The sequence below is a fragment of the Rhineura floridana genome, chromosome 11 (genome assembly GCF_030035675.1).
Source record: "Rhineura floridana isolate rRhiFlo1 chromosome 11, rRhiFlo1.hap2, whole genome shotgun sequence".
Taxonomy (NCBI): domain Eukaryota; kingdom Metazoa; phylum Chordata; class Lepidosauria; order Squamata; family Rhineuridae; genus Rhineura; species Rhineura floridana.
Window position 1 is genome coordinate 57,186,751 of NC_084490.1, and position 23,242 is coordinate 57,209,992.

The window sequence follows — 23,242 nt, forward strand, 5'->3', positions numbered from 1 at the left end:
AACCTTTAAAACTCTATACGGTTCCGGCCCAGTTTATCTGAAGGAGCGCCTCCAGTATCATCAAATATGCCGCCAAACAAGATCAGCCTCACAGGACCTTCTCTCGGTCCCACTGACTAAGACAGCTAGGTTGGTGCGGACCAGGGAGAGGGCTTTTTCGATTGTGGCCCCCACCCTCTGGAACTTACTTCCCTTTGACCTTCGGCATGCCCCTTGAAGACCTGGCTCTTCAGGCAGGCCTATGGGATCTCTGGGGTGGGTTAGGTTTTACACTGTATTAATGTAAGATGGTCTTCAGATGAGATGTTATGATATTAATAATGTGATGATTATGTATATGAGCAGATTGTATTTTATATTGTATTTTATATTGTACGTCGCCCAGAGTGTCCGTTCAGTCGGACAGATGGGCGTCTGCTAAATAAAATTTTATTATTATCATATTATTATTCTAGCCTGAGTTTTGGAGAACTTAAAAGCTTCCACACTATTTTGTGACATTTTGGTTGGCCTTATAAAGGTATTATCCTAATATCAGGGCTCCTACTGGGAGAAAGGGCAGGATATAAATCAAATAAGGATTTTGGAATTCTTATTATCCAACACTGCTACTTTTACTTTTCATATTACAAAATGCTTTGTGATCCTGTTTATGCCAATTCCTCTACCCACCCCTTACCTACTCTAGTTGACCATTTTCAGATCACACTGCTTGTGATTCCGCCCCTTTCTTTTAAACGATTAGCGATTTAAACGACCATCTTTCTTTTAAACGATTAGTCATTTTAAATAGTCACGCCGTTAATTAACATATGCAAATAAGCCTGGGTGAGGCGGCAACTGTAATCCCTCTTCCCCACTCGACAAAGGTTTTGCCCAAAGGGGAGGGGGGGGGAGTAATGATCTATAATTTGAAACAGCGTATTTCTTTGTCAATGCAGCTCCACGTTGCGAGACCTTTTATTCTCGCTATTACCAACCAGAGACGAAGTGGCTCGAGCCCCGCCCCGCTCCGTTCGTCACTAAGCGCAGAGAAAGTCAGACTACTATGTCCTGCGCCGCTTGCCTTAGGCCGGGCGGAAGTAACCTGTTGTGTTTGCGGTTCATTGCGGCTGAGGCGAAAGGAGCCGAGGAGCATTTACGGGGCCATTTGGTCCGCCGTCGCTGCTGTTTGCTTCATGGCGTTCAAATGCCAGCGGGACAGCTGGGTCCAGCAGGTGTGAAAGGATACGAGGGATCTGGGACGTTGGGTTTCGCTCATTTCTATTAATTGTGCGCATGCGAATATATACAATAGCATGTGTGTAGATTTGCATCATTGCAGATAGATACTGTCCTCCAGACCAAATCAAGATCATTTATTTTTTCTCTATCCTGCTGTCTCCGCCGGTCGTGAGCTCAAGGCAGCGTACATGGCTCTTCCCTTCCCTTTATCCTCAGTCATACCAACTTGTTAGGTTAAGTGGAGTGATAGTACTCGCCCAAGATCGCTCAATGAGGTTCATGGTTGAATGGGGATTTGAATCGTTCCCAACTGGCGTTGGTTGCTAATTCACAAGCAGGCATGTCCTGAGGGCTGTTGGAATAAAAAACCCCATGGACAAAACATTTTCGAGGCTGGATTGCTACCTGTATGAGATGCTGTGAAAATGAAATGTACTGCCTTCAAGTCGGTTCCGACTTATGGCGACCCTATGAATAGGGTTTTCATGGTAAGCGGTATTCAGAGGGGGTTTACTATTGTCTTCCTCTGAGGCTGAGAGGCAGTGACTGGCCCAAGGTCACCCAGTGAGCTTCATGGCTGTGTGGGGATTAAAACCATGGTCTCCCAGGTCATTGTCCAACACTCTAACCACTATGCCACTATCTCACTAGCTCTCATGAGATACTGTAGCAGCAGCGGATTTCCTGCATTAGCAGGGGGATGGACTAGATGACCTTTGCTTTTCCTTCTATGATTCTATACTGTATTTTTATGCCTAGATGCATGGCTTAAAAACTTGTGTTACCATCTGAGGCTGGAACACATCACTGGCCTGGGTCCTGACCAAGCAATTGCTACCATTCAGTGTGTTTCACATAACAGTTTGATACAGTACAGTTGATGCTCATAACTACTTAAAAATGTAAATGTACTGCCTTCAAGTTGATTCCAACTTATGGCGACCCTATGAACAGGGTTTTCATGAGGCTGAGAGGCAGTGACTGGCCCAAGGTCACCCAGTGAGCTTCATGGCTATGTGGGGATTCAAACCTTGGTCTCCCAGGTCGTAGTCCAACACCTTAACCACTACACCACACTGGCTCTCATAACTACTTGCAGAATGCAATAAAATAATCATACAAAAACCTAGTTATAACACATATCAACAGGAGAGGAAGGGAAACTACAGCAGGGGATGGGGGAATTATGGTGGTTCCCGAGTTCGGATAATTGGTCAGTTGCCTGCTTTGGATGGGGTCATACTCCCTCTGAAAGAGCAGGTCCGTAGCTTGGGGGTGCTCCTGGATCAGTCTTTGTCACTAGAGGCCCAGGTGACCTCTGTGTCTAGGAGTGCCTTTTATCAGCTTTGGCTGGTAAGACAGCTGCAGCTGTTTCTGGACCGGGATAGCCTGACCACTGTTGTCCACGCACTGGTAACTTCTAGACTGGATTACTGTAATGCGCTCTATGTGGGGCTGCCCTTGAGGTTGGTCGGGAAGCTGCAGCTAGTGCAAAATGCAGCGGCGAGACTGCTCACTGGGGCAGGATATCGCCAACATGTCACCCCGCTGCTGAAAGAACTGCACTGGCTGCCCATTTGCTACCGGGCCAAGTTCAAGGTTCTAGTTTTGGTGTACAAAGCCCTATATAGCTCGGGACCAGGGTACCTGAAAGACCGTCTTACCCCTTATATACCCAGCCGATCACTGCGCTCTGCAGGTGAGGGCCTCCTGCATATACCATCTTATCAGGAGGTTCGTTCTGTACAATATAGGAAATGGACCTTTAGTGTGGCGGCACCTACCCTGTGGAATTCCCTCCCCTTAAATGTTAGGCAGGCACCATCTCTGCTATCTTTTCGACGTCTTCTGAAGACTTTCCTCTTTCAACCAGCCTTTTAAGTTGAGACCTATCCCAGTCTGTGTCTGTGTTAGAATTGCCTTTAATATGTCTTTTAATATCTTTAACCCTTTTTAAAAAAGATTTTAAAAAGTTTTTTGTTTTTAACGTTGTTTTGTTTTAATGTATTTTAAGGTCTTTTTATGATGTTTTAAAGTGTTTTTAGTGTTTCTGTTTGCCGCCCTGGGCTCCTGCTGGAAGGAAGGGCGGGGTATAAATAAAATAATAAATAAATTAAATTAATGAATGAGTGGCAAGAAAAATACTTTTACTAAGAGCAGAGACTTTTCAATTGTGACTTTGGTACTGTGTAGCAGAGGCCTTTGAGAAGTCTGCCTAGTTTGTTCTTTGATCTCATTTGGAAAACATGAAAATATTTTAACAGGCATTTGGGATTGAACTGGAAGCATGTTTCTACAGTTGCTTTGTTTTTGAATTGTTTTAATAAAATGTTTTTTGATTTATGTGTTTTTTAAAAAAGAAAAATTGCATTATTGTATATAAGTTGCCTTGCAAGCATTTATGTTAAATGGTGGTGTAGAATCTAAAGGTGCTGAATATATTAATTGAGTTGTATCCAACTAAGTTCTACTCCATTAGTCCCATTGAAATGAATGGACTTAAATTAGCCTTATCCATGAATTTCAGTGGGTGTACTCTGAGTGTGATTACCTTTGGCTACAACCCATTGCTGTGACAAAATTCATGGAAAAAGCCAGTCAGTAGATAGCAAGGCATGCTCTGCTTCACAGTACATAAAGGAATTTGTCCTGAAGAAAACTGTTGTTAGACACTGCTGGTTTTTGTCATACTGAAGCATTTAGTATCTTTGGATTCTACCTCTTGGGTTTGGTGTATACCTTTCCTTACATTCAAATCTCAAGGCCTCCAGATCTTTAGTGCAACTACATTCATACACAACCCCTTTTTTTTTTCTTCCTCAGTTTACCACACAGGTGGTTTCCTGCTGCCCTGCAAAGTTATCCACGGAAACCGGTGGAAAAAAGGAGACGCTTCAGGGATTCCATGTCATCCTGGAAGATACCATTCTTTTCCCAGAGGGTGGAGGGCAGGTACCAAGGATTGTTCTTGGCCAGACACAGCGTGGAACCCTTTTTTGGGAGCAGTAACCTATTGTATATTTCTGAATATGTTACTAGGGATTTACAGTTCACTTCTTTTTTGAAACTAAGTCTTTAAGTGTTCCATACAGTTATTAGAAATATCATTATTATTTTTATTTATTTATTTATTACATTTGTATACCGCCCCATAGCCGAAGCTCTCTGGACAGTTTACAACAATTGAAAACAAATGTGATTTCCTGTTTGTTCTTAAATCCAAATCTTGTGGGTGCTACTTTTATTTTACACATTTAAGGCTGCATTCCTAAACACACTTTCTGGGGGATAAGCCAAGGTTTACTTCCAAGTAAACTTATTCTTATTATTACATTTATGTCCCATTCAAAGAGACACACATGGTTCTCCCCCTCCCCATTTTATCCTTATGCCAACCCTCTGAGGTAGATTAAGCTGAGAAACAGTAGCGGGCCAAGGTCACCCAGTGCGCTTCATGGCTGAGTGGGGATTGGAACCCTGATCTCCCAGGTCCTAGTCCAACACTCAAATCACTACACTACACACTGGATTGCACTGAATGTGCAGTAAATATCGATAGCACATTTTGGGTGTTTTGGGGTGCCAGCTTAAATCTGCCTGAAAAATCCACTGGGTGATATTCAGCTAAATCATACTCAGAGTAGACCAACTGAAATCAGTGGACTTAAGTAACTCAAGTCCATTGATTTCAATAGGCCTACTCACTGTATGACAGTCACCTTATTGCCATAATTAATAATGATTAAAACTTTTACTTGGACTGATTAATATTGTGAACATTATTCAGAGAACTCCCATATTTGTGAAATGTTGCACAGCAATGTTTGCCTCTTTTTCACATGATTTTGTATATTCCCAAAAAAACAGTAGCTCCCAAAAGCTGGGAGTGACTTTAATCTCTTTTCTCCAGCCCGATGACCGGGGGCTCATTAATGACATCCCAGTGCTGAGAGTCACCCGACAAGGCCCAGATGCTCTCCACTTCATCCAGACACCCCTTGAGCCAGGAAGCCAGGTGCAGCTGGGGCTGGATTGGGAACGGCGGTTTGACCACATGCAGCAGCATTCAGGTAAGGAACTGATGAATGTGATACCCATACACGTGCAGGTAGGTTAATCATAGAAAATACATTTTAAATCTTTTTAAAAATCTAACAGCAGGGAAATTGTCACATTATCATTGTCTCTTTCAGGGCAACATCTTATCACAGCCCTTGCGGATCTGATGTTTGGATTCAAGACAACATCATGGTGAGCAGAATGCACCTCTGCCTAATCCATTTCCCCCCTGCTTGTGTGTGTTCTGAGTACTCAAGTGGGTTACAGAGAGAGAAGCTGCAAAACCTCTAGAGAAATTAGGGGTCCTTAGGGAGTGTAAGCTGGCAAGAAGTTGCATAGATCACCATTGGGGTATTTAATAACTTCAGATAACCAGGTTATTCTGTAACAGTTTCATTACCAATTAATCAGCAGTACAAGACCTCTGCAAGGCAATATCTTTCCAATTTTCTTGAAGCCACTGGGAAAATCTGAATGAGCAACGTGTCTTTGTAGCTTAACATTCCCAGGTGGAGTTTATAGGTTACTGGGAGACAGCAATTGTTCCTTCCCCAAAAGTCCTATTGAGAAGTTACTTTCACAGTTTCCTATAGTAGCATATCAACACATCTCCTACTGGCTAAATATTGTTAATTAATAAGGAATATTTTGTCTTCAACTTAACGCAGAAGCTGAGATCAGAAATAAATTGCATAGCCATAAAGAAATGTAGAGTCTGATGATATATATTCAGTAGGGCTTCTCTCCCAGGGAAGTGCACATAGCATGGCAATCTTGGCCTAGTTTCCATGCAATAGTCCTTCATCAAACAATGGTATTAGGGGTGTCCAAGAGAGCTCTCTGGTGTACCCAGAGCTCTCTCCCAAGTGACTTGGAGCGTGTGCCATTTATCTCTCTCCCATCCTCTGCAGGGAGCTGGGACGCCAGCGAAGCACTATAGAGTTGGACACCTCTTCAATGACAGCAGGTCAGGTGGCAGCCCTTGAGCAGAGCGTGAATGACAAAATCCGAGCCCGAATCCCTGTGGTGGTGCGAGAGCTGGCAGCAGGTGACCCTGAAGTTGAGATGGTAAGCAAGCGTCTAGGCCGTGGCAGTCAGGCCAAGAAAGGAGGGGCTGCTGTGCACACTTCTCTGAACCAGATACTTTATTGCAGGTGAGGAGCCGTGGCTTACCAGATGACCATACTGGGCCTGTCCGGATCATAAGCATCGAGGGCGTTGATGCCAATATGTGTTGTGGCACGCATGTCTCCAACCTCAGTGACCTGCAGGTGAGGCATGGGTGGGAGGTCCTTGTAGCCCCAGAATCGAGGCCTTTGCAGACTGAATCCCTTCACGTATGAGCCCAGGACTGCCCTGCAATCCACACCCGTGCTTTGTTGTGAGAATGAGTTCTGCCCCTTTGTGGCACATGCTTTTCCCCTGTGAATGTGGGGGTCAAGATAGATGCATGCAGATGTAATACTTTCCTAACTCGCTTAACATCTACAATCATCCACTCACAGTAAAGTGCTTGTCTTTTGAAGATGGTTAAGCTCTTGGGCACCGAAAAAGGAAAAAAGAACAAGACCAACTTAGTTTTCCTCGCTGGAAACCGAGTACTGAAAGCTCTGGAGCGAAGCCATGCCACTGAGAAGGCCCTCACATCACTGCTTAAGTAAGTATTCGTCTTCCCCTGCCCCAGAGTATAAAAGGGGTTGTAAAGAGAAAGGCTATTGAAAAACCCACTGGCCTGCAAATTTCATATAAACTGTCAAAAGAAAAGCCTACAAAGACTGGGATTTTTTCTCAAGGCAAGAAAAAACGAAATGTATTTGTTTATGTAAGTTGGGCCAGTTATTTCTTTCATAGTATATTGCCTGGCCTGATCTTGGGCCTCAGGACAAGTAATGCAAGCATTTTCAACAGGCACACATGAAATGGATTTAAAGATGGCTGTTCCCAAATGGTTAACCATTTCTATTGCTGCTCAGTTCTGCGTCTCCAGTTAGCACAAGCTGTTTTTGCTTTGTCCACTGAGCTTGCCCTCCATTAAATGATAGAGCAATCCTCCTGAGGGCGTTTGGTAACCTTTGTCATTTTAGGAATGGCCCCGAAGAGCACGTGGAAGCTGTGAAGAGGCTACAGAACTCTCTGAAGCAGCTTCAGAAGGTACAGTTGACAGGCAGCAGGCCCCCATGAAGGGTGGGAACCTCAGGCCCATCTGTCTGACCCTCAGGACTTTTCCCAGACAATGTCCCCTATCTCCAAGCTTTGGCCTTGCTCTGCATTCTTTTTTGCCTGGCTTGAATGTGTCCTTGCCCTGTGATAATGCACCTTGCTTTCTTGGATGGGGAAATGCATGTGGGTGTATGTAAAATGTTCTTGACTGTTCCACAACTGAAATATAGCCACACATGTTGCCTTTGTCCCTGCTCAACATTGGCATGCAACTCCCAGAAGGTTGCCCATGAGGAAATGCAGCCCTCAGGGTTGAAAAGGTTCCCCACAACAGCAGAGAGATCCACCGATGACCCTTTAATGGGAGATCAGTCAGGATCTGGGGGTCATGCAAGCAGCAGCTGAGGTCATATGCTAATAAGCAGCCTGTAGGAAGCCAATGATCAGTAAAATGATAAAAAAGCAATAGAAACTAGGGTTGAGGAAAACAGATCAGCTAGGAGCAGTAGAATAGACTTGGTTTGGTAGCCATGGCTGCAGACAATTTGACGATAACCTGGAAGGAGCTGTGTGGTTTCCAACCAATGAGACGAGACTGAGAGCCAAGCAGAGACAGGATTGTTCTGTAAAATTGCAGCAGCAGGCTAGCTAATAGGCTAAGGACTCTGCTTCCTGAAGTACTCTAGATGCAGTTTCACGGAACCTAGAGTCTTTAACAGGTACAATATGGCACAATGCAGCCCCTATAATATTTGTTCTCTCTAGAAGCCGGCCTTTAAAGACAAATTTCAACTTTTGACTGCTGAGCATTCCCTGCCTGCTCCATAACTCACTCTTGATTGAATATTGTAATGGAGTGATGGTGTCTGCATTCAAACATCTGCTTCTCTTTCAGAACAACCTGAACCTACTGAGAGATTTAGCTGTACTAACTGCTCAGAGCTTAAAAAAAAACTTGGCCCAGGAACCAGTGCTTGTGTTACACAGGTGAGGGGAAATGTAGCTCAGTGTTGGGTTTGCATGGAACGACTATGGGAGCGTCAGGTTTCAAACGCCTGAAAAAAGGAAAAATACTAGATGCCTTGAGATTTTGCCAAAATATAAGGCTGATGTTTAACAACTGGAAAACGGGTTAGAGACTGTTTCTCTCACCCCCCATCCCACCCCCACCCAAAGATTTTTTGAGCCAATCAAAGCAAAATTATATGGTCTTTTATATTTTTGAAACTTTGTAGCAACACAGAGTTTGAATTATGAATTATTAATACTTTAAAAAATTATGCTCAAGCCAGTTTCCTTCTTGTGGGGCTGGTGGATCCATTGGGGAGATAGGTATGGCAGAGGTGGAAGTTTAGGCTCATTTCTTTCAGATTTTGGGATGAGGAAGAGGTTATCATGGGGTCTTGGAACATCCTTTCCCTCTCTGCAGGAAAGACGGTGATTCTGAGTTCATGAACATCATTGCGAATGAGATTGGCACAGGGGTGAGTCCCTCTTTTCTTGTTTCGGAGTTTCTGTCCCAGATACAGGGATGTTGTGCAGTTGCTAAACTTTAAGCTAAAAGTTTGTTCCCACTTTTAATATATTAGTTATGTTATTGCAACACAAAACAGATCCAAACTTAATACTGTGGTTTCATATTATTCAGACTATAGTTCAAAATGAAATTAAAAGTAGGATAATTGGCTACAGAAGCCACTGTTCAAGGTTTAAGATACTGTGTGCCAAGTAAATATTAAATCTAACATGAAATACAGAAGGATATATAATTGATTAAATGAGCAGATGCAATTAGAAATTATGAAGATTTTAATCCTAAATCAACAATTCTGTGGTTAAAATATCCCTATTTAATGTGATACTACCAATTAAAAATAAAGAGGTTATAGCAAAAAGGTTTCTAACTGAATTTAAGAGAGTAAGAAAGATTTTTTGTAGTTACAAGGTCTTATTCTAGAGTGGTGACTTTTGCTGAGGCTCAAGAACAACTGCTGTGCCATTGTTTTTGTCAATCTTTATAGGCCAAAAGCACAAATGGATATTTCAGAATTTGTAATGTAGCACCATCCTAACTGCCCCAAATATGCTAAATTTGGTTTGATTCTTAGGAGTACCTCACAGCTGCATCCATAACTATTAACAGCTTACATACTCCAAAACTTAGAAAGATTTAAATGTTAGTCTAGTGACATTCCAGATTATGGCTGGCTTGGGGAACCTGTGGCCTTCTGATTGTGGATGCCAACTCCCATCAGCCCCACCCACAGGGGCATCACCAGCCGGGTGCGGCAGGTGCGGGCCGCACCCGGGTGATGCCATGGAGGGGGTGACACCAGAACCGCCCGGCCCCGCCCCTAGGCTGCAGATGGCACCAGGTCCAGGAAGAAGCGGGACAGGCAGACGCCATTGAGGGCCGGCGGAGAGCTAAGCTGCCTGCCCAGCCTGTGCGGCACGGCACGTGCGCTTAGACGTCATCGGAGGCGCCACAAGAGGGAAGGGCGCCAGCGGCCTGGATGATCTCCTGCGGGGCGGGGGCTCAGGATCCAGACTCCAGGATTTAATCACTGGGAGAGATTGTCAGAGAGACCAACCACCCCGGTCCATGCCCCTGGGAGGGTGCGCGCCGGAGGTCCGCACCCCCCCCCGCACTCCTGCTAGTGACACCGCTGCCCACCCAGCATGGCCAATGGGCAGAGATTATGCAAATTGTAGTCCAGCAACATCTGGAGAGCCACAGATTCCCAATCCTGATTCATGGCCACGTTCTGAGACTTGACTAATATATTGGAGTTGCAGCTGGTCCTTTTATAGACATGAGTTTTACTTCCCAACCACAGTTATCCAAAGCATTGTGAAAACAGATATGGGAGCTAGTTAGGGTAACATCAAAATGTAATCATTTGCTGCAGTAGCCAAGGTTATCCAAAGTTTCTAAGCAGGGATTGTCCTATCTTGGACTTTCATCCTACCACTTGAATAAAGCCAAATACATAACAGCAAAGCTCAGCTACTCTGGAAACCTTGAAATGTCTGCCAAGTGCAACTAAATGGGAATCAGTGAAATCCAGATAATGTACAGGGTGATGGTGTGGGAGATGCACCACCATAAATAACACTTGATTTGCCGAATCCTGTTCCATTTCACATCTTCTCAAGTAGTAGCACACCTGAGAACTGTTTGATTAGTACTTCTTGAAGAGCCATGTAGCAACAGTGGCAGTTCTGAATCTCTTCTTCCAGCAGGAAACCCTCCTTTTCCTGTCTGTGGGAGATGAAAAAGCAGCTGGGCTTTTTCTGCTCGCAGGGCCTCCAGAAACGGTGGAGAAACTAGGCCCTAGGTGAGTCATTCAGGGCAGTTGGATAAGTTAAAGTAAGGCCCTCGATTGGTGTGTATGTTGGTAGGGGGTGTGGATGTCATCTTTTTGTCAGTGAGACAGAAAAGATTAATAGGTTCTTGGAGATCTTTGAAAGAGCAAAATATTGATCTAGCAGTTTGTAGGGCTGAAGCAAATCAGCCAGATCATGCTCTGGATATACTCTGTGGGAGCCTGCTGGTGCACAAAGCTGCCGTGGGTTGAGGAAAAGCTAATCTGCTTGATGCAGCAATTCTGATTCTGTTGCTGTTCTTCCCACAAGGGTGGCCGAACTGCTGGAAGGAAAAGGAGCTGGGAAGCCTGGTCGCTACCAGGGCAAAGCCACACGGATGAATCGGCGGGCAGAGGTGGAGGCCCTGCTCCGGACATTTATCAGTGAACAGATCACAGAGCAGTGATGGGATGGACAAACTGCAACATAATAGATAATGGCGGAACGATTCGGCCACAGTTCTCCCTAAGGACTATAAAGTTATCCGCTAAGAATGTCTTCCCCCTTTGTGTTTTTGCTTTGTGCATGCCAGTGTCAACAAAGGGGCTGGGCTGGGAATCTAATTTGGCAGTAGTTGTGAAGTGAGAAATCTCCAAGAGGTAAAAATGGTAAAAGTGAATGGCAGGTACAAAGCACGCCTGGAAGTCATGCTAACTCCCCCTGAAGCGACTTCCCCCTAATCCAAGTGGATACTGAGACAAAGACACGGAGCGTACCTCTGAGCACCTGCAATGATTTATGCATGTCCCAGGATGGGTCTCTATCTCTTTCTGACTACTTCAGCTCTCCCTCTGCAAACTGCCCTCTGGCGTACCACAGCTGAAGTGCCTGAAAGGCAGAGAATGCTAAATTCCTATATCTTAGCCTCACTGAAGGCTGCCCACCTGTTACAAGTATCATACAATTGAAAACTGTCATGTACGAGGGAGACAAATGTGTTTGTACGCTAAACATGATCACACTACTGTTGGCCAGTTCTTTTGCTCATGTTCAAGTTATTTAATCCATTAGTTTGTCTCTTGCGCAATATTACGTAGCTTTGATTCAGTTCTTGGGAAGTGTGCTTAGGATTGCAGCCCTAGTAAAACATAACTGGGTGCCTCACACTTTAGCATAAGAAGGTCACACCCACACCTGCACCAGGTAGATTGAGGTTTGCACGGCTGTCACACCCATACTGTGCCAAAGACATTATTAGAAATGTAAAACATGTTAGGAGCAATCATCCACAAAGCCCACAAGACTAAATCTGGACAGATGTTAAAGACCAAGAGCAAAGTAAGGGAGACAAAGGGGAAAGCCTGAGATTTGTGGCTGACAGAGGAAAAGAGACAAATGAGATGCATGTAGACATCCAAAGGGTGGGATAGGAATATAGAAAAGGGACAAATGGGGAGAAGGCACCAGAACAATAGAGAATAATAATGTGGGCAGACAGCAGAAAGTGCAATCTATTCCCACAGGCTGCTATTGAATATACAACATGCACCCCAGCTGGCTTTAAAATGAACAAAGCACTTTAACCATCCTCCTGTTCTAGCTGAGACTCTTCAGACTTTCTTTCACAATACACATGTAAGCACCAGTCATTTTCCACTCCCTGGCTGGGAAACCTGTACCATTCATTGCCCTTCCTGCCCGAATGCCAGAATGTTCCTGATCCTAATCTGGAGGAGATCCTTATTCATCAGCGTTTTGCAGAAGAGCTCTGTTTGATCTCCCACAGAAGAGTCAACAATATTCCTTGGTTTATAAAGTTTTAGGCCTGAGGGCCCCTGCAAGAGGTGGAATGAGGAACCATGTCCAAGGTAGCTCAATTCCAAGCTTTCTGTTCCCTATAAGTCTTTCTTCGCTGTCTGCCCGAGGAGCCAGGAGATGCAATAGGGGATCACAGCCACAGCACAGATGTGAGCGCAGGTGCTCTTGCAGAAGGAGAGGATGTAGAACAGGGTCTCCCTGTCAGTGGGCAGTTCAAAGGAATCAAACAGGTGCAGGATGAACAGGGAAGAAACAATACAGCTGAGGCGGAAGGTCAGGCGGTGACTTTGCTTCCCTTCGCAGTTCTCTGCATACATTGGGGAGTTGAGGCCAAGCCCCAGGCCAAACAGGATACCCAGGTTGCGAAGCAGGCTGGCAAAGGGTGTTGTATCAATATGGACCCACTCTGGCCGTTCACACCACTTATGGGCCTTCTCCAACGTCCACAGGAGGTCCACGCCCAGCATCTTGAGCAGCAGGTAGAAGCCCAGGGCAAAGCCAAAGAGGAAGAAGGTGGTGCCTACGTATCGCCACAGACTGGCATTGTAAATGGAGTGGATGTGCTCAAAAACCTCTGCCACCAGCATCCCTAGGGAGTGGGTAAATTGTTTGTTTAGTTGGAGTTGCATACTATCTACAAATGTATAAATGCAATGCCTCTATTCAGTGCTGACATACATGGGTATGAGTGAGGACTGGGAACTGAGCTTTAGTGAATAAACAGGCAACCATTTCAGTGCAAGCAAAACATCAGCTGTCCAGTACTCTGTCCAGCCCATCTCTGTCTCCATGTACCTGGATATGAGTTGCCAGGACATGTGTCATTGTCCGTTTTTAATCTTTTTCTCTCCTGACCATTCTCTCTCTCTCTCACTCACACACACACACACAAACACACTCACACACACACACAGAGCCAGAGAGCAATGCCCTTTGGGATTGATAGGGCAGAAGGCAGGAAGACCAACAGTAGGTGGAGCCAGAACTAGCAACAGGCAAAGCCAACTAATTCTAGTTTTGCCCCATCCTCCCCTGCTGAGATCTAGACAACACTGAAACTAGGGAAGAGAAAGCTGCCATCCACTGGATTGGCTGTAAGCAAGCAGGGAAGCAGAAGGGGGCTGGCTGAGGCCAGAATAAGGTTGGTGGGGCAGTGTCCCATTCTCCCTGATGGATCCATTCTCCACTGAGTGCCTCCCTGATCTAGCAACTCTTCCCAGCCACTACCCAGGTTCTGTCAATGCACTCAGTATCAGGGCCCACTAAGGCTACTATCTGCCATCCCTTTGACCAGAACACCCCAGTACTTTGTAAAACATAATGGATATTCCTCTTCAGATAATCATTTTGTTGGAAGGGTTTAACTTAAGTGTCTGTTGTAAGGCAGGATAGCCTACCTGGTTGCCCCCTTTATTGAAACATGCAACACAGATGGGCGGTTGCATTGACAGAGGCAATAAGTTAGGTTTATTCAATTTATATATCACTACCGAGTTGCCACTAAAAAAAAAAATGGAAGCGATTTAATACCAAAGTAAAAAATACAAGTCACATAAACATTAAAAACAGATTTATCAGTACAATATCATATCACTGATGCTGCCCAAATACCTGGGGAAAATACTTGCCTGGTGCCAAAATGATGACAAGGTTGGCACCAGGTGGGCCTCCCTAGGGAGAGCATTCCATAAACTTAAGGTATTCACAGTAGTAGTTCAAAATTATTTCTCCAAGCAAACCAAGGCACACACACTGCAGCAGAAAGCAAAGCTACAAATCCTCAACAACAAACAATAAGGTCAACAGCAAAATTTCTTCCTCCTGACTCCAAATACAGATCAGGCAGGTCCTGATAATGAGCAACAGCTACTAATCTCTGTCCCACTCCTGACAAATACATGTGTGTATGTATCCTAAATTTAGTTGTACATGCATCTTTAATATGTCTATTTCTAGTGAGCAAGCATAAAGACTTCCACGTATACACAGAAACTTTATTATGCACTTAAAATTCAAGTCTAGGAATACCTCACCTGAGATCACACCTGAGATCACTTGGTGTGGGAAGTGTGCAGCAAGAAAGATTCGGGATAAGCAGACGCAGACCTGCACAGCCCAAAATCCTACCCAGAGGACGCCGCGCAGACATCTGGGAGAGAGGAGGGCTTGTTCAGACCAGAGCAAAGGCAGGAATTATTAACCAACCACCATCTAGATCTTTAAGATGCCCAGAACTATGCATTCACTCACTCTCTCCAGGAAAAGATGCCCTTGCTTATGAAAACCAGCTCTGCAGCCACAGCCCAACAATAAGAGCAAACCACCTTGTCTCCCACAACAATTCCAACCAAGGGCTGCTTCCCACAAGTAATTCTGAGTGAATTGATCGTGAGATGGTTTCAGGCTGATCTCTCACTCAATCTGCTCCTCATAAAGGCAGTGTGGAGAACCTGTGGACCTCCAGATGTTGTTGGACTACAACTCCCCTCACCATTGGCCATGCTGGCTGGGGCTGATGGGAGGTGGAGTATGATACAAGATCTGTTCAGAGACAGGGTGAAACTAGATTTTGCACAAAAAGTCAGTGCTGAAATACCACCTTTTAAACAAGAATCATGTTTAATGCAATTCATCCTGTGGCAGACTGATAGCCACCATATCAAAAAATATATTGAAAGTAGGTGAGCCAACTGTCCTAAGAAAAGGGTCTCTGAGAACAGCTTCATTCCTGAAATCAGGGCAGTACTTTCAAGTCTTCCCAAAGGCAAGCACACTTATCAAGCATGTCTCTGGGGCGCCTAGTTCTATCACAGCCGCCATCCCTCCTCCTAAAAGCAAGGTTCCAGCTGTCACAAGCAGGTTGGGAGTGGGGGCCTCACCTGGCAGTCACGGTCTTTTGATGCAGTGGCATTAGCTGCGATAGCAGTGCTGTCACCATGATGTAGTAGACCCCAGAAGACCCCATGGCATGACCAGAGGGGCTGCCTGGAGGGAGAAGCACAAGAGTCAGTGAAAAGAGGGGGGGCTTACAGTGACTTAAGGAAGGCACTGGGGGAAAGAGGACAGTTGTAACCTCACCTGGACCAGTCTCACAGGTGATGGGAAACTGCCGAATCACAGGAGGCGTTACAGTGCCATAGTAATCCGTCTCATGTACCCACCAGTAGGGTCTCTGTCCAAACAGTATCCTGTAAGGAGGGAAGAATAAAAAAGGATGGCTCTGTCTCTAGAGACTGGAGGAGGTATGAGAGGGCATGAGATAAGAAATAGCCACTGCCAATTCCAGTCACATCAGTAAATCTATCTTGAAACAAACAAACAATTTCCAGTTTCTAACCTTTATGTTTTCAGAGTTATACCACACTTATATGACAGCTCCTACTGCTAAAGGTTTCAGAAACTGGAATAGGCTAGGATGAGTATTTTGTACTCAGGACTGCTCCCAATTCCCAGCCTTGTCTCCCTCTTCATTTTATAGCCTCTTCATTCACAGTTCATCTTGCTGCCATTTTAAATTCCATGCTGCAGTTTTTAATTCCTGATTTATTTATTCTATGCTTTTACGTTTAAAAATATCTTTTCATTATTTGTTGTCTTTGCTGCTTTTCGTTCTTAAACGGTTAGGTTTTTTAATTCTTTGTAAGCTCTTTGAATAGAGTTTTTAATAGAAAAGTGGTCTATACATGCTTAGAAATAAACCAACAAAAATTAAGAATCTCAATCACTGGTCCCTGACAAAGCAATTTTCATTTAATTCTACAAAATAAACCTTTTTGTTTTAAAAAATAAAAAAATAATTCAGATTAAAATATGCAATTTGCTAGTTTTCATATTGATTGCAATCCCGTGATTTGTTGTTTTCTGGGGGGCAGAATTCTGGAAGTAGGGTATTAATAGTTTAGGCTGCAATCCAACACAAACTTCTGAGTAGACATGTATTGGATTGTAGCCTTAGTCTTCCCCCTGCCACAAAGGCAAAACTAGTCTTTCTCTAGAGCAAATTATGATGTCTAGACCATGGTGTACTATAGAAAGGCATCTACAGAACAAATAGATTATTTCATTTTACTTGAGCAACTGGACCAAGCAGGGCTTACTTCCTAAAACAGCTTACCCACAACCTGGAAGCCTCAACCCATGGAGATGGCTCAGGTTGGTCAGCAATGAGGGAAATTCATTCTGTACATACTGCACATACTCAAAAGCATTATCTATGTTATGACTCGTATGTAATGCAAAGCTATGATTCAGCACTACAATAGTGGGCCTGGAAAGAGTCTTGGGCTTGCATGTTCCCTCCTCTCCCTTCCTTCTCTGCACATGCTCAGCTTAATTAGCTCCTTCTTAGTTTGTGGCAAACCATAGTTTGCTATTACATCTGAACCAGCAAATTATGGTTTGCACTTACCCTACAAAACAGAATCAAAATCTGGAACACAAGAGTCCAACACACCTTCCAGAGTTATTCTTATAATCCCAAGACATGCTTTGTCATTCTGCCCAGACCATGCCTAAATTACTATTTTGCATAGTCTGCTGCATGGGAAAAGTGTCCAGGACAGAGCCCAGCCTCAAGTGAAGCACTGGGACTACGCTGCATGCTACAGGGAATGGAGAGAGGAACCACTTTGATCTCTGTTTGGGTGACATGACTGAGAGGATAATTTGTTCCTGACCCCCAAACAGGGTGATCAGGATTCTTGGAATCCACGCTCACCACTTGAAAACAAGGTTGAACCAATCACCGATCACAGCCACCCAGATAAGTCGGATTCCCACAGCGTGCCTCAGCTGGAACCAGATGGGGAAGAAGACAAAGAAAGTCGTTCTGAGGTCAGCAACTGTGGAGATGAAGACAAACCAGTCCTGATAGTCCATGAAGTTCTCTTGGAGGTAGCTGGTGGCCTGGATCCCTGCACTGTGCAGAAGGTCCATGGTGCAACTTCAGCTGGGATTCTCTTCTCCCACCTTAGCTCTTGCTAGTTTTCCCAGCCACTGAGACTTTATTGTATCCGAAACCCCTGATCTTTGATCTTTAACAACCTCCCCTCTCCTAAAAAATATTGACAGAGGCTGCAACATGAAGCAAAGTGTGTGTTTGCTTGCACGAGTCAATACCTCATGTTTCAGAGGGCATATCTACACCACTAGTTCAAAACTGTTTTAAATGGGTTCCATGGGGAGATGACAAATTCTGCATGAAGGGCTAGGGACCTCTTAACAGTATTCTAAGGACGCTCACCAAATTATAATTCCTGGGAGTTTTGGAGAAAAGCCATGACAATTGAATATAACAATGTCTTAACCATCTGGGGAAACAAATTAGGCTGTGAGAGAAGGCAATCTCCGTAATTTGAGCTACTGCCACAGTGCTTCTGTGCAGTGCATGCCGTCAGCTCTCCAGAGGAGACAATATTAAGAATTAAGAATAAGAAATTTTAAAAATCAGTATATGTTTGTGATGTAGATAGGCCCAAGGTTCTCTGCTCCTTGTTTGATTCCATACTAGGACTTCGCTATATGTTTGTAGGTGGCACATTTCTGGTACAAACAAGGGGTTTTGGGGGGCTGAAAGTTTCTTCAGAAGACATTCAAAAGCTTACCTTTGAGGCCTGTTTAGTTGTCTGTGTATTTTTTGTTTTCCACTGGGGCATTTTCCTCCCAACATGATCCAGGCCAGTCACTGTGATAATGCTACATGACCAAGATTTGACAATGTGACAAAAATAATTCAGAGAGAGCTATTTGCCCTGACATAAAGACAGTTCAGAGTGAGAGCAATGCTATATCATATTGCCCTCATTTTGGATGGGCAATGGATGAAGTGGGTTTGTGTGTGCCCTGAATGCATGTTGAGCAGAACAGCAAAGGAACCATGGTTCCTATTGCAACAGCTGCCCAGCATTCAAACAATGAAGTAGCTTCCCTACTTGTTGCTTCATCTTCTGCACCATACTGACTATTGAACAGGTGGGCAAAATGTGCTGCTGTTCACAGGTCTCTCCTCCAAAGCACAGAAAGTGAGCCCCCCTTTTAATTGCCTGTGTACAGGGCTGCAAAGTCAGGGTGTCGGATTTATCTCTATCTAGTTCCATTTATTTATTTATAGATAGATAAACAAATAGGGCTATTGCAGGGTCAATTAACACAGGTTACAGCATGCTGAATAGAACCTTCAGCAGTGTTACAAGAGGATGAGGAGAAGCTTTGGCTTTGTATTAGGGTTGCCAGGCTCAGGGCCTGAGACTGATCCTGTATCTTCAGGAGAAGAGAAAGTCAGCCAAGTGCAGGTGTTCTTGTAACATTGTAATGGGAAAAACCACAAGGTGGAATTCTCCCTTCCCCCTGCACAACTTTTAAAGATATAGAAAACCTCTTGGTTGCCAGGCCCGGCCTCCAAGAGGTCTTCTGTATCTTTAAAAGTTGTGGAGGGAGGAGGGAGAATTCCACCTTGTGGTTTTTCTCATTATAGTGGTGCAAGAACACCTGCACTTGGCTGACTTTCTCTTCTAAAGATACAAGATCAGTCTCAGGCCCTGAACATGGCAACCCTACTTTGTATAGAAAGAAGGATATGAGAAATGTGTCCCAATTTTTCCTTGTAAAATGTTGGGAGAATATATTACTTCTGTTTTGTAAAAGGGCAAGCATTGAGCCCTTAAAGACTGCACATCTGAAAAGGGTGAGACAAACAAGGTGAAATTTCAGAAGCCAGTGGAGTCATAGCGGTATTTCCAGTGGCCAAGGCTTTGGACCCCTGCATAGTGACTTGCCCAAATCCATTGCCACTGAAAGCAAAATAAATTATGCCAAACAAGCATAAAGAAGTACACAGGCTCAATTTATACATTTTTACAGGGTACTAAATTCTGCTGTCTTCTAACCAGAAGTTGGGTCCCTTCAGTGAAATCTTTCTTTCAGTACAGAGCATACATACTGAGAAATATCTCTAGGGCACCAGAACATTTTTTTTTGTCTCAGTCCAGAAGCTGGGTAGTAAGGGCTGATAAGTAATCTTTCCAGGGTAATTAATTAATTAATCGAGACTCAAAGGGCATGATCTTGCACATACATGGTGTTCAAGAAATACCTAGCAGAAAGGCATGCAGCGGCAAAGTGAACAGGGTGTAAAGTACAGCTTCCTACATTACATGATAAAAGAAAGCAAATTATTAATGGGCAGACATGAAGAAATTGACCACAGAGGGAAAGGCAAGGAATGGTGGTGATGAAGATAGGCAGCCAGAAGTGTCTTGGGAGAAGCAGTGGGTGGGATTTGAGTGTTTGGGCATCCCAACAGGAAAACCGCTCAATAGCTGGCAGAAGGGGATCAGCAAAGTGATGGCAGCATAGTCAGACATGCCAGGGTCAAGGTTAATCCTCCTGGAAAAGGCGGGCGGAAAGGCAGGCAGGCAGGCAGGCGGGCGGGCGGGCGGGCGGGCAGGCGGGCGGGCAGGGGGAAGAGTAGGAAAATAGTTTGAGCTTCCCCCTCCCTCCCTGTATGCTCACCTATGTGCTCCCAGGTGGAGAACAGAGTGTTCTGCTGTGCAAGAGGGCTATGACCTCTAACCTGGAAACTTGTATGAGCAAGCTCGCCCTCCTTTAACTGTCCCCTCACCATCCAGGACCTGAAGACCAAATAGCAAGACTTCCACACAAACAGCAGCTGGGAGGGGAAGTGGATTTTCAGCAGAAAGCTAGCTCAGGACCGGGCCCTGATCTGGTCAAGAGTTCAATGCCAAATCAGAGGCCCACTGGCTGCTTTTCCTTCAAAATAAAAGTGGCAGCGTTAAACACATTTTTAAAAAGGCATTATTACTGTAATGTAATATAGCCCAAAAGACAGTTCTCGATCAGTCCACTACCTTTCCGCACTACCACAAAATGTACTGATGGTCACCAACTTGGGCAGCTTTAAAAAGAGTCTGGCCAGATTCATAGAGGATTTACATCATCTGCCTTCCATCACCACTGACATAAAATAAAGGGAAAAGCACAAACAGAGCCATTGTGGTTGTGGCACCCAGACTGTGGAACTGCCTCCTGAGCCTTTATAGAGATTTCATTGCGCCCCACTCCACTGGCCAATAAAGAGTAAAGATTTACTTTTTTGCCAGGCATTTGGTTTACCAAGCCCCTTATGACTGTGTTTTAATGGTTATTTTAAAAAGTATTCTGTAGTTAAATAGTTAAAAACAAACTATCAATAGCTGTGTTTTTAAATACTTCTGTTTTTACTGTTAATTGTATTTGTATTCTTTGTATTTGTATGCTGCCTTGGAGGCCCATTTAAAGCCAGAAAGACAGGGTTTAATTTTTTTAACTAACTTTCTGATCTTTTCCAAACACCACAGATTTCTTCTCCATGCTCATTCCCGCTGAACTACTGCTGAGATCAAGGAGCTCTTCCAAATAAAGATGCAATTGTGGCATCCATTCTACTATTTCCCTTTCACCTTCCTTGAAAAAAAGCATCTTCCCCTTACAGGGATGTTGTTGCCCCAGGAGGGACAACCCGAGAATAACCCAGCTCCATTATTGGAAACATCCCTCCCCGCATCCTATTTTCAAAACGTCTTATTTATTACATTTATATTCTGCTTGTCCTCAACTGCCCTTAAGATGGTGACAAGGTCTCCCCACCCCATTTTATCATGACAACAACTTTGTGAGGGGGCTAAGCTGACTGGCTCAAAGTCACCCAGTGAGCTTCAGGGCAGAGGGGGGAATTGGAACCTGGGTCCCTTCAGTCTTATCCTGTTCCCAAACAATCAGTTTAACGAGCAATGATTTGTTTGCACAATGTTTGCCGGGAAGTTATATGACATTGGCTGTTTATTGAGCATTCATTCCGATTTGTTTGCAGGGAGGTTACACAATGCTAGGTCAAGCAATTGATATCCCACTTTCCAGTACAGCTTCATGTCACTCTCCTTACTGCAAAAAGTCCAGGTTGGTTGGTTTGTTGTGGGGGCAGGGGCATGGGTTTGTTGCACAAGAGCATCAAATCCACTTAAACTGCCCAAGCTGAGTTTTTCAGTATACAATTGAATCATATCCACAAAATAATAGCAATCTAGAGCACCACTAATCCAACAATATAACCGCTATAAGACACTGGTGTCACTGCAAGGATGAAATCTTCAAGGTTATTACTGTGGGTAGTCCTTTTGCCTTTGTTTCTTTGTACAAGCGATTCTAGCCTCACCTGAAAATAGGGAATATGCACACACATCACAACACTATCAGCCAAGAAAGGGAAAATCAAGCACTGCTTTAAATAAATGCAAGTCTGCATTATTTTAATGCTGTAATGATAGGATACATTGATTAATGGGAGCGGCTGAAGTTGATTCAGTAATCACCAAAACGTTTAAGACAATAGAGTTAAGCATTAACTTGCAATACTCCATGCTTCACCAACCTTTTTCTTTGTCAAAGAAAAAAACACACATGCACAAAAGCTAAATCTATATATCATTGGGTCTTTTGCGGTTGGGTGGTGGTGGGACGAATGAAGAGAATACAAAATCAGAATCTGACAAAGAAAATTGAGTTATAACATTTTGATTCTAATTGTGTTTTACCTCTGATATCCAGTGCCAGGAGGGCTAAGCAGGAGAACATGAATCCATTCAGGAGTACTGCTGGAGTGGAGAAAAATGAGTTCAGGTGCCATTTTCACTATACATTTAAAGTGGTATTATAGTACTTTAAAAACTCATGGCTTTCCCCAAAGAATCCTGGGAACTTTAGTTTAAGGGTGCACTGCTGAGAGTTCTTAGGAGACCAATTCCTCTCACAGAGCTACAATTTCCAGACTGGTTTAACAATCAGTCCCTCTTCCCAGGGAACTCCAGGAATTGTAGCTCTGTGGGGTGAACAGGGGCCTTTTAAAAACTCTCAGCACCCTTAAACTACAATTCCCAGGATTCTTTGGGGGAAGCCATGACCATTTAAACTGGTACAATATTGCTTTAAATATATAGGGAAGATGGGACCTTCGACTATTATCAGGGCATCTAAGAAGCAAACAAATCTGTCTAAATGTGATTGCCATGCATGTTTTTCTTATGTAAATAGCAGCTGTGGGGAAGCCTGAGCAGCCTCAGGACCTCTTTGTCTCCTGGCATGGTCCCATCCGGATAAAAGAACCCCACTCAGAAACACCTGTTTGGATTTCAAGGGAACCCTCCTTTGGCACCAATGGGGGATTTCCTGCCAATGTAAATAGCAGTTTCTTCCAATCGTTTTTGGTTTGGATTTTTTTGGTTTTGTTTGGAAGAGACTGTGACAAGGAAGAAAGAACCAAACTCCCACTCCCACTGCACCATCATGTTTTTAAGGCAGGTGAGGGGAACCTTTGGTGCTCTAGATGTTGCTGAACTACAACTCCCATCATCCCTGGCCATCAGCCATGCTCACTGAGGCTGATGAGAGCTGTAGTTCATCAACACCAAAGGTTCCCCACATCTGCTCTAAGGCTACTAAGGCTTCCACATTGCAGCTATTTACATAACAAAAAATCCCCATTCACTATATTCATGCCATAATGACATTATACAGCCTCAAGTGGCTGTACACTATAGCCAGCATGGATTTTTCACATTCCGCAATATTAAATTGAAAATACTCCCCACACCATTCTGCTGCTTCCCATAAGCTCATTTCCATA

At 44.1% G+C, this 23,242-nt stretch overlaps 2 protein-coding genes across 7 annotated transcripts in view; one reads left to right on the forward strand and one right to left on the reverse strand.

Annotated features, from left to right (window-relative positions):
- The window catches only part of LOC133367031 (putative protein PTGES3L), a 28,935-nt gene extending 17,097 nt beyond the window's left edge, over positions 1-11,838 (forward strand). Inside the window, exons 1-12 of one of the 3 annotated variants that reach the window (XM_061590661.1) lie at positions 911-1,217; positions 4,048-4,176; positions 5,135-5,294; positions 5,418-5,475; positions 6,195-6,351; positions 6,438-6,554; positions 6,810-6,940; positions 7,368-7,434; positions 8,339-8,430; positions 8,873-8,927; positions 10,684-10,781; positions 11,080-11,838. In XM_061590661.1, coding sequence (XP_061446645.1) covers positions 936-1,217; positions 4,048-4,176; positions 5,135-5,294; positions 5,418-5,475; positions 6,195-6,351; positions 6,438-6,554; positions 6,810-6,940; positions 7,368-7,434; positions 8,339-8,430; positions 8,873-8,927; positions 10,684-10,781; positions 11,080-11,215 — 1,482 coding nt within the window. In that variant the 5' untranslated portion in view covers positions 911-935 and the 3' untranslated portion in view covers positions 11,216-11,838. Of the gene's footprint in view, positions 1-910; positions 1,218-4,047; positions 4,177-5,134; positions 5,295-5,417; positions 5,476-6,194; positions 6,352-6,437; positions 6,555-6,809; positions 6,941-7,367; positions 7,435-8,338; positions 8,431-8,872; positions 8,928-10,683; positions 10,782-11,079 lie in introns of those variants that run through there. The other 2 variants (XM_061590662.1, XM_061590664.1) reach the window with 2 other exon arrangements.
- On the reverse strand, positions 11,785-22,259 carry LOC133367032 (glucose-6-phosphatase catalytic subunit 1-like). 4 transcript variants are annotated; one of them, XM_061590668.1, is made up of 7 exons: positions 22,155-22,256; positions 20,138-20,334; positions 18,171-18,261; positions 15,646-15,755; positions 15,447-15,552; positions 14,601-14,716; positions 11,785-13,156 (listed from the first exon to the last, which is right to left on the reverse strand). In XM_061590668.1, exons 3-7 carry the CDS (start codon positions 18,233-18,235, stop codon positions 12,645-12,647), a joined length of 909 nt encoding a protein of 302 aa, XP_061446652.1. In that variant the 5' UTR covers positions 18,236-18,261; positions 20,138-20,334; positions 22,155-22,256; the 3' UTR covers positions 11,785-12,644. The 4 variants fall into 4 exon arrangements, with proteins under 4 accessions (XP_061446652.1, XP_061446650.1, XP_061446651.1 ...); XM_061590666.1 differs by having other exon boundaries at positions 20,077-20,334; XM_061590667.1 differs by lacking the exon at positions 20,138-20,334 and having other exon boundaries at positions 22,155-22,259.
- Between the last annotated feature and the right edge of the window lie 983 nt (positions 22,260-23,242).

What these genes read in the sequence shown, in the direction of transcription:
- LOC133367032 (XM_061590665.1), bottom strand. Translation starts at nt 17,502, where the DNA reads ATGGACCTTCTGCACAGTGCAGGGATCCAGGCCACCAGCTACCTCCAA. An exon ending in CACCTGTGAGACTGGTCCAG is followed by an intron (nt 15,553 to 15,645) that starts GTGAGGTTACAA and finishes TTCTCCCTCCAG; the next exon opens with GCAGCCCCTCTGGTCATGCC. An exon ending in CAAAAGACCGTGACTGCCAG is followed by an intron (nt 14,717 to 15,446) that starts GTGAGGCCCCCA and finishes CCTCTCTCCCAG; the next exon opens with ATGTCTGCGCGGCGTCCTCT.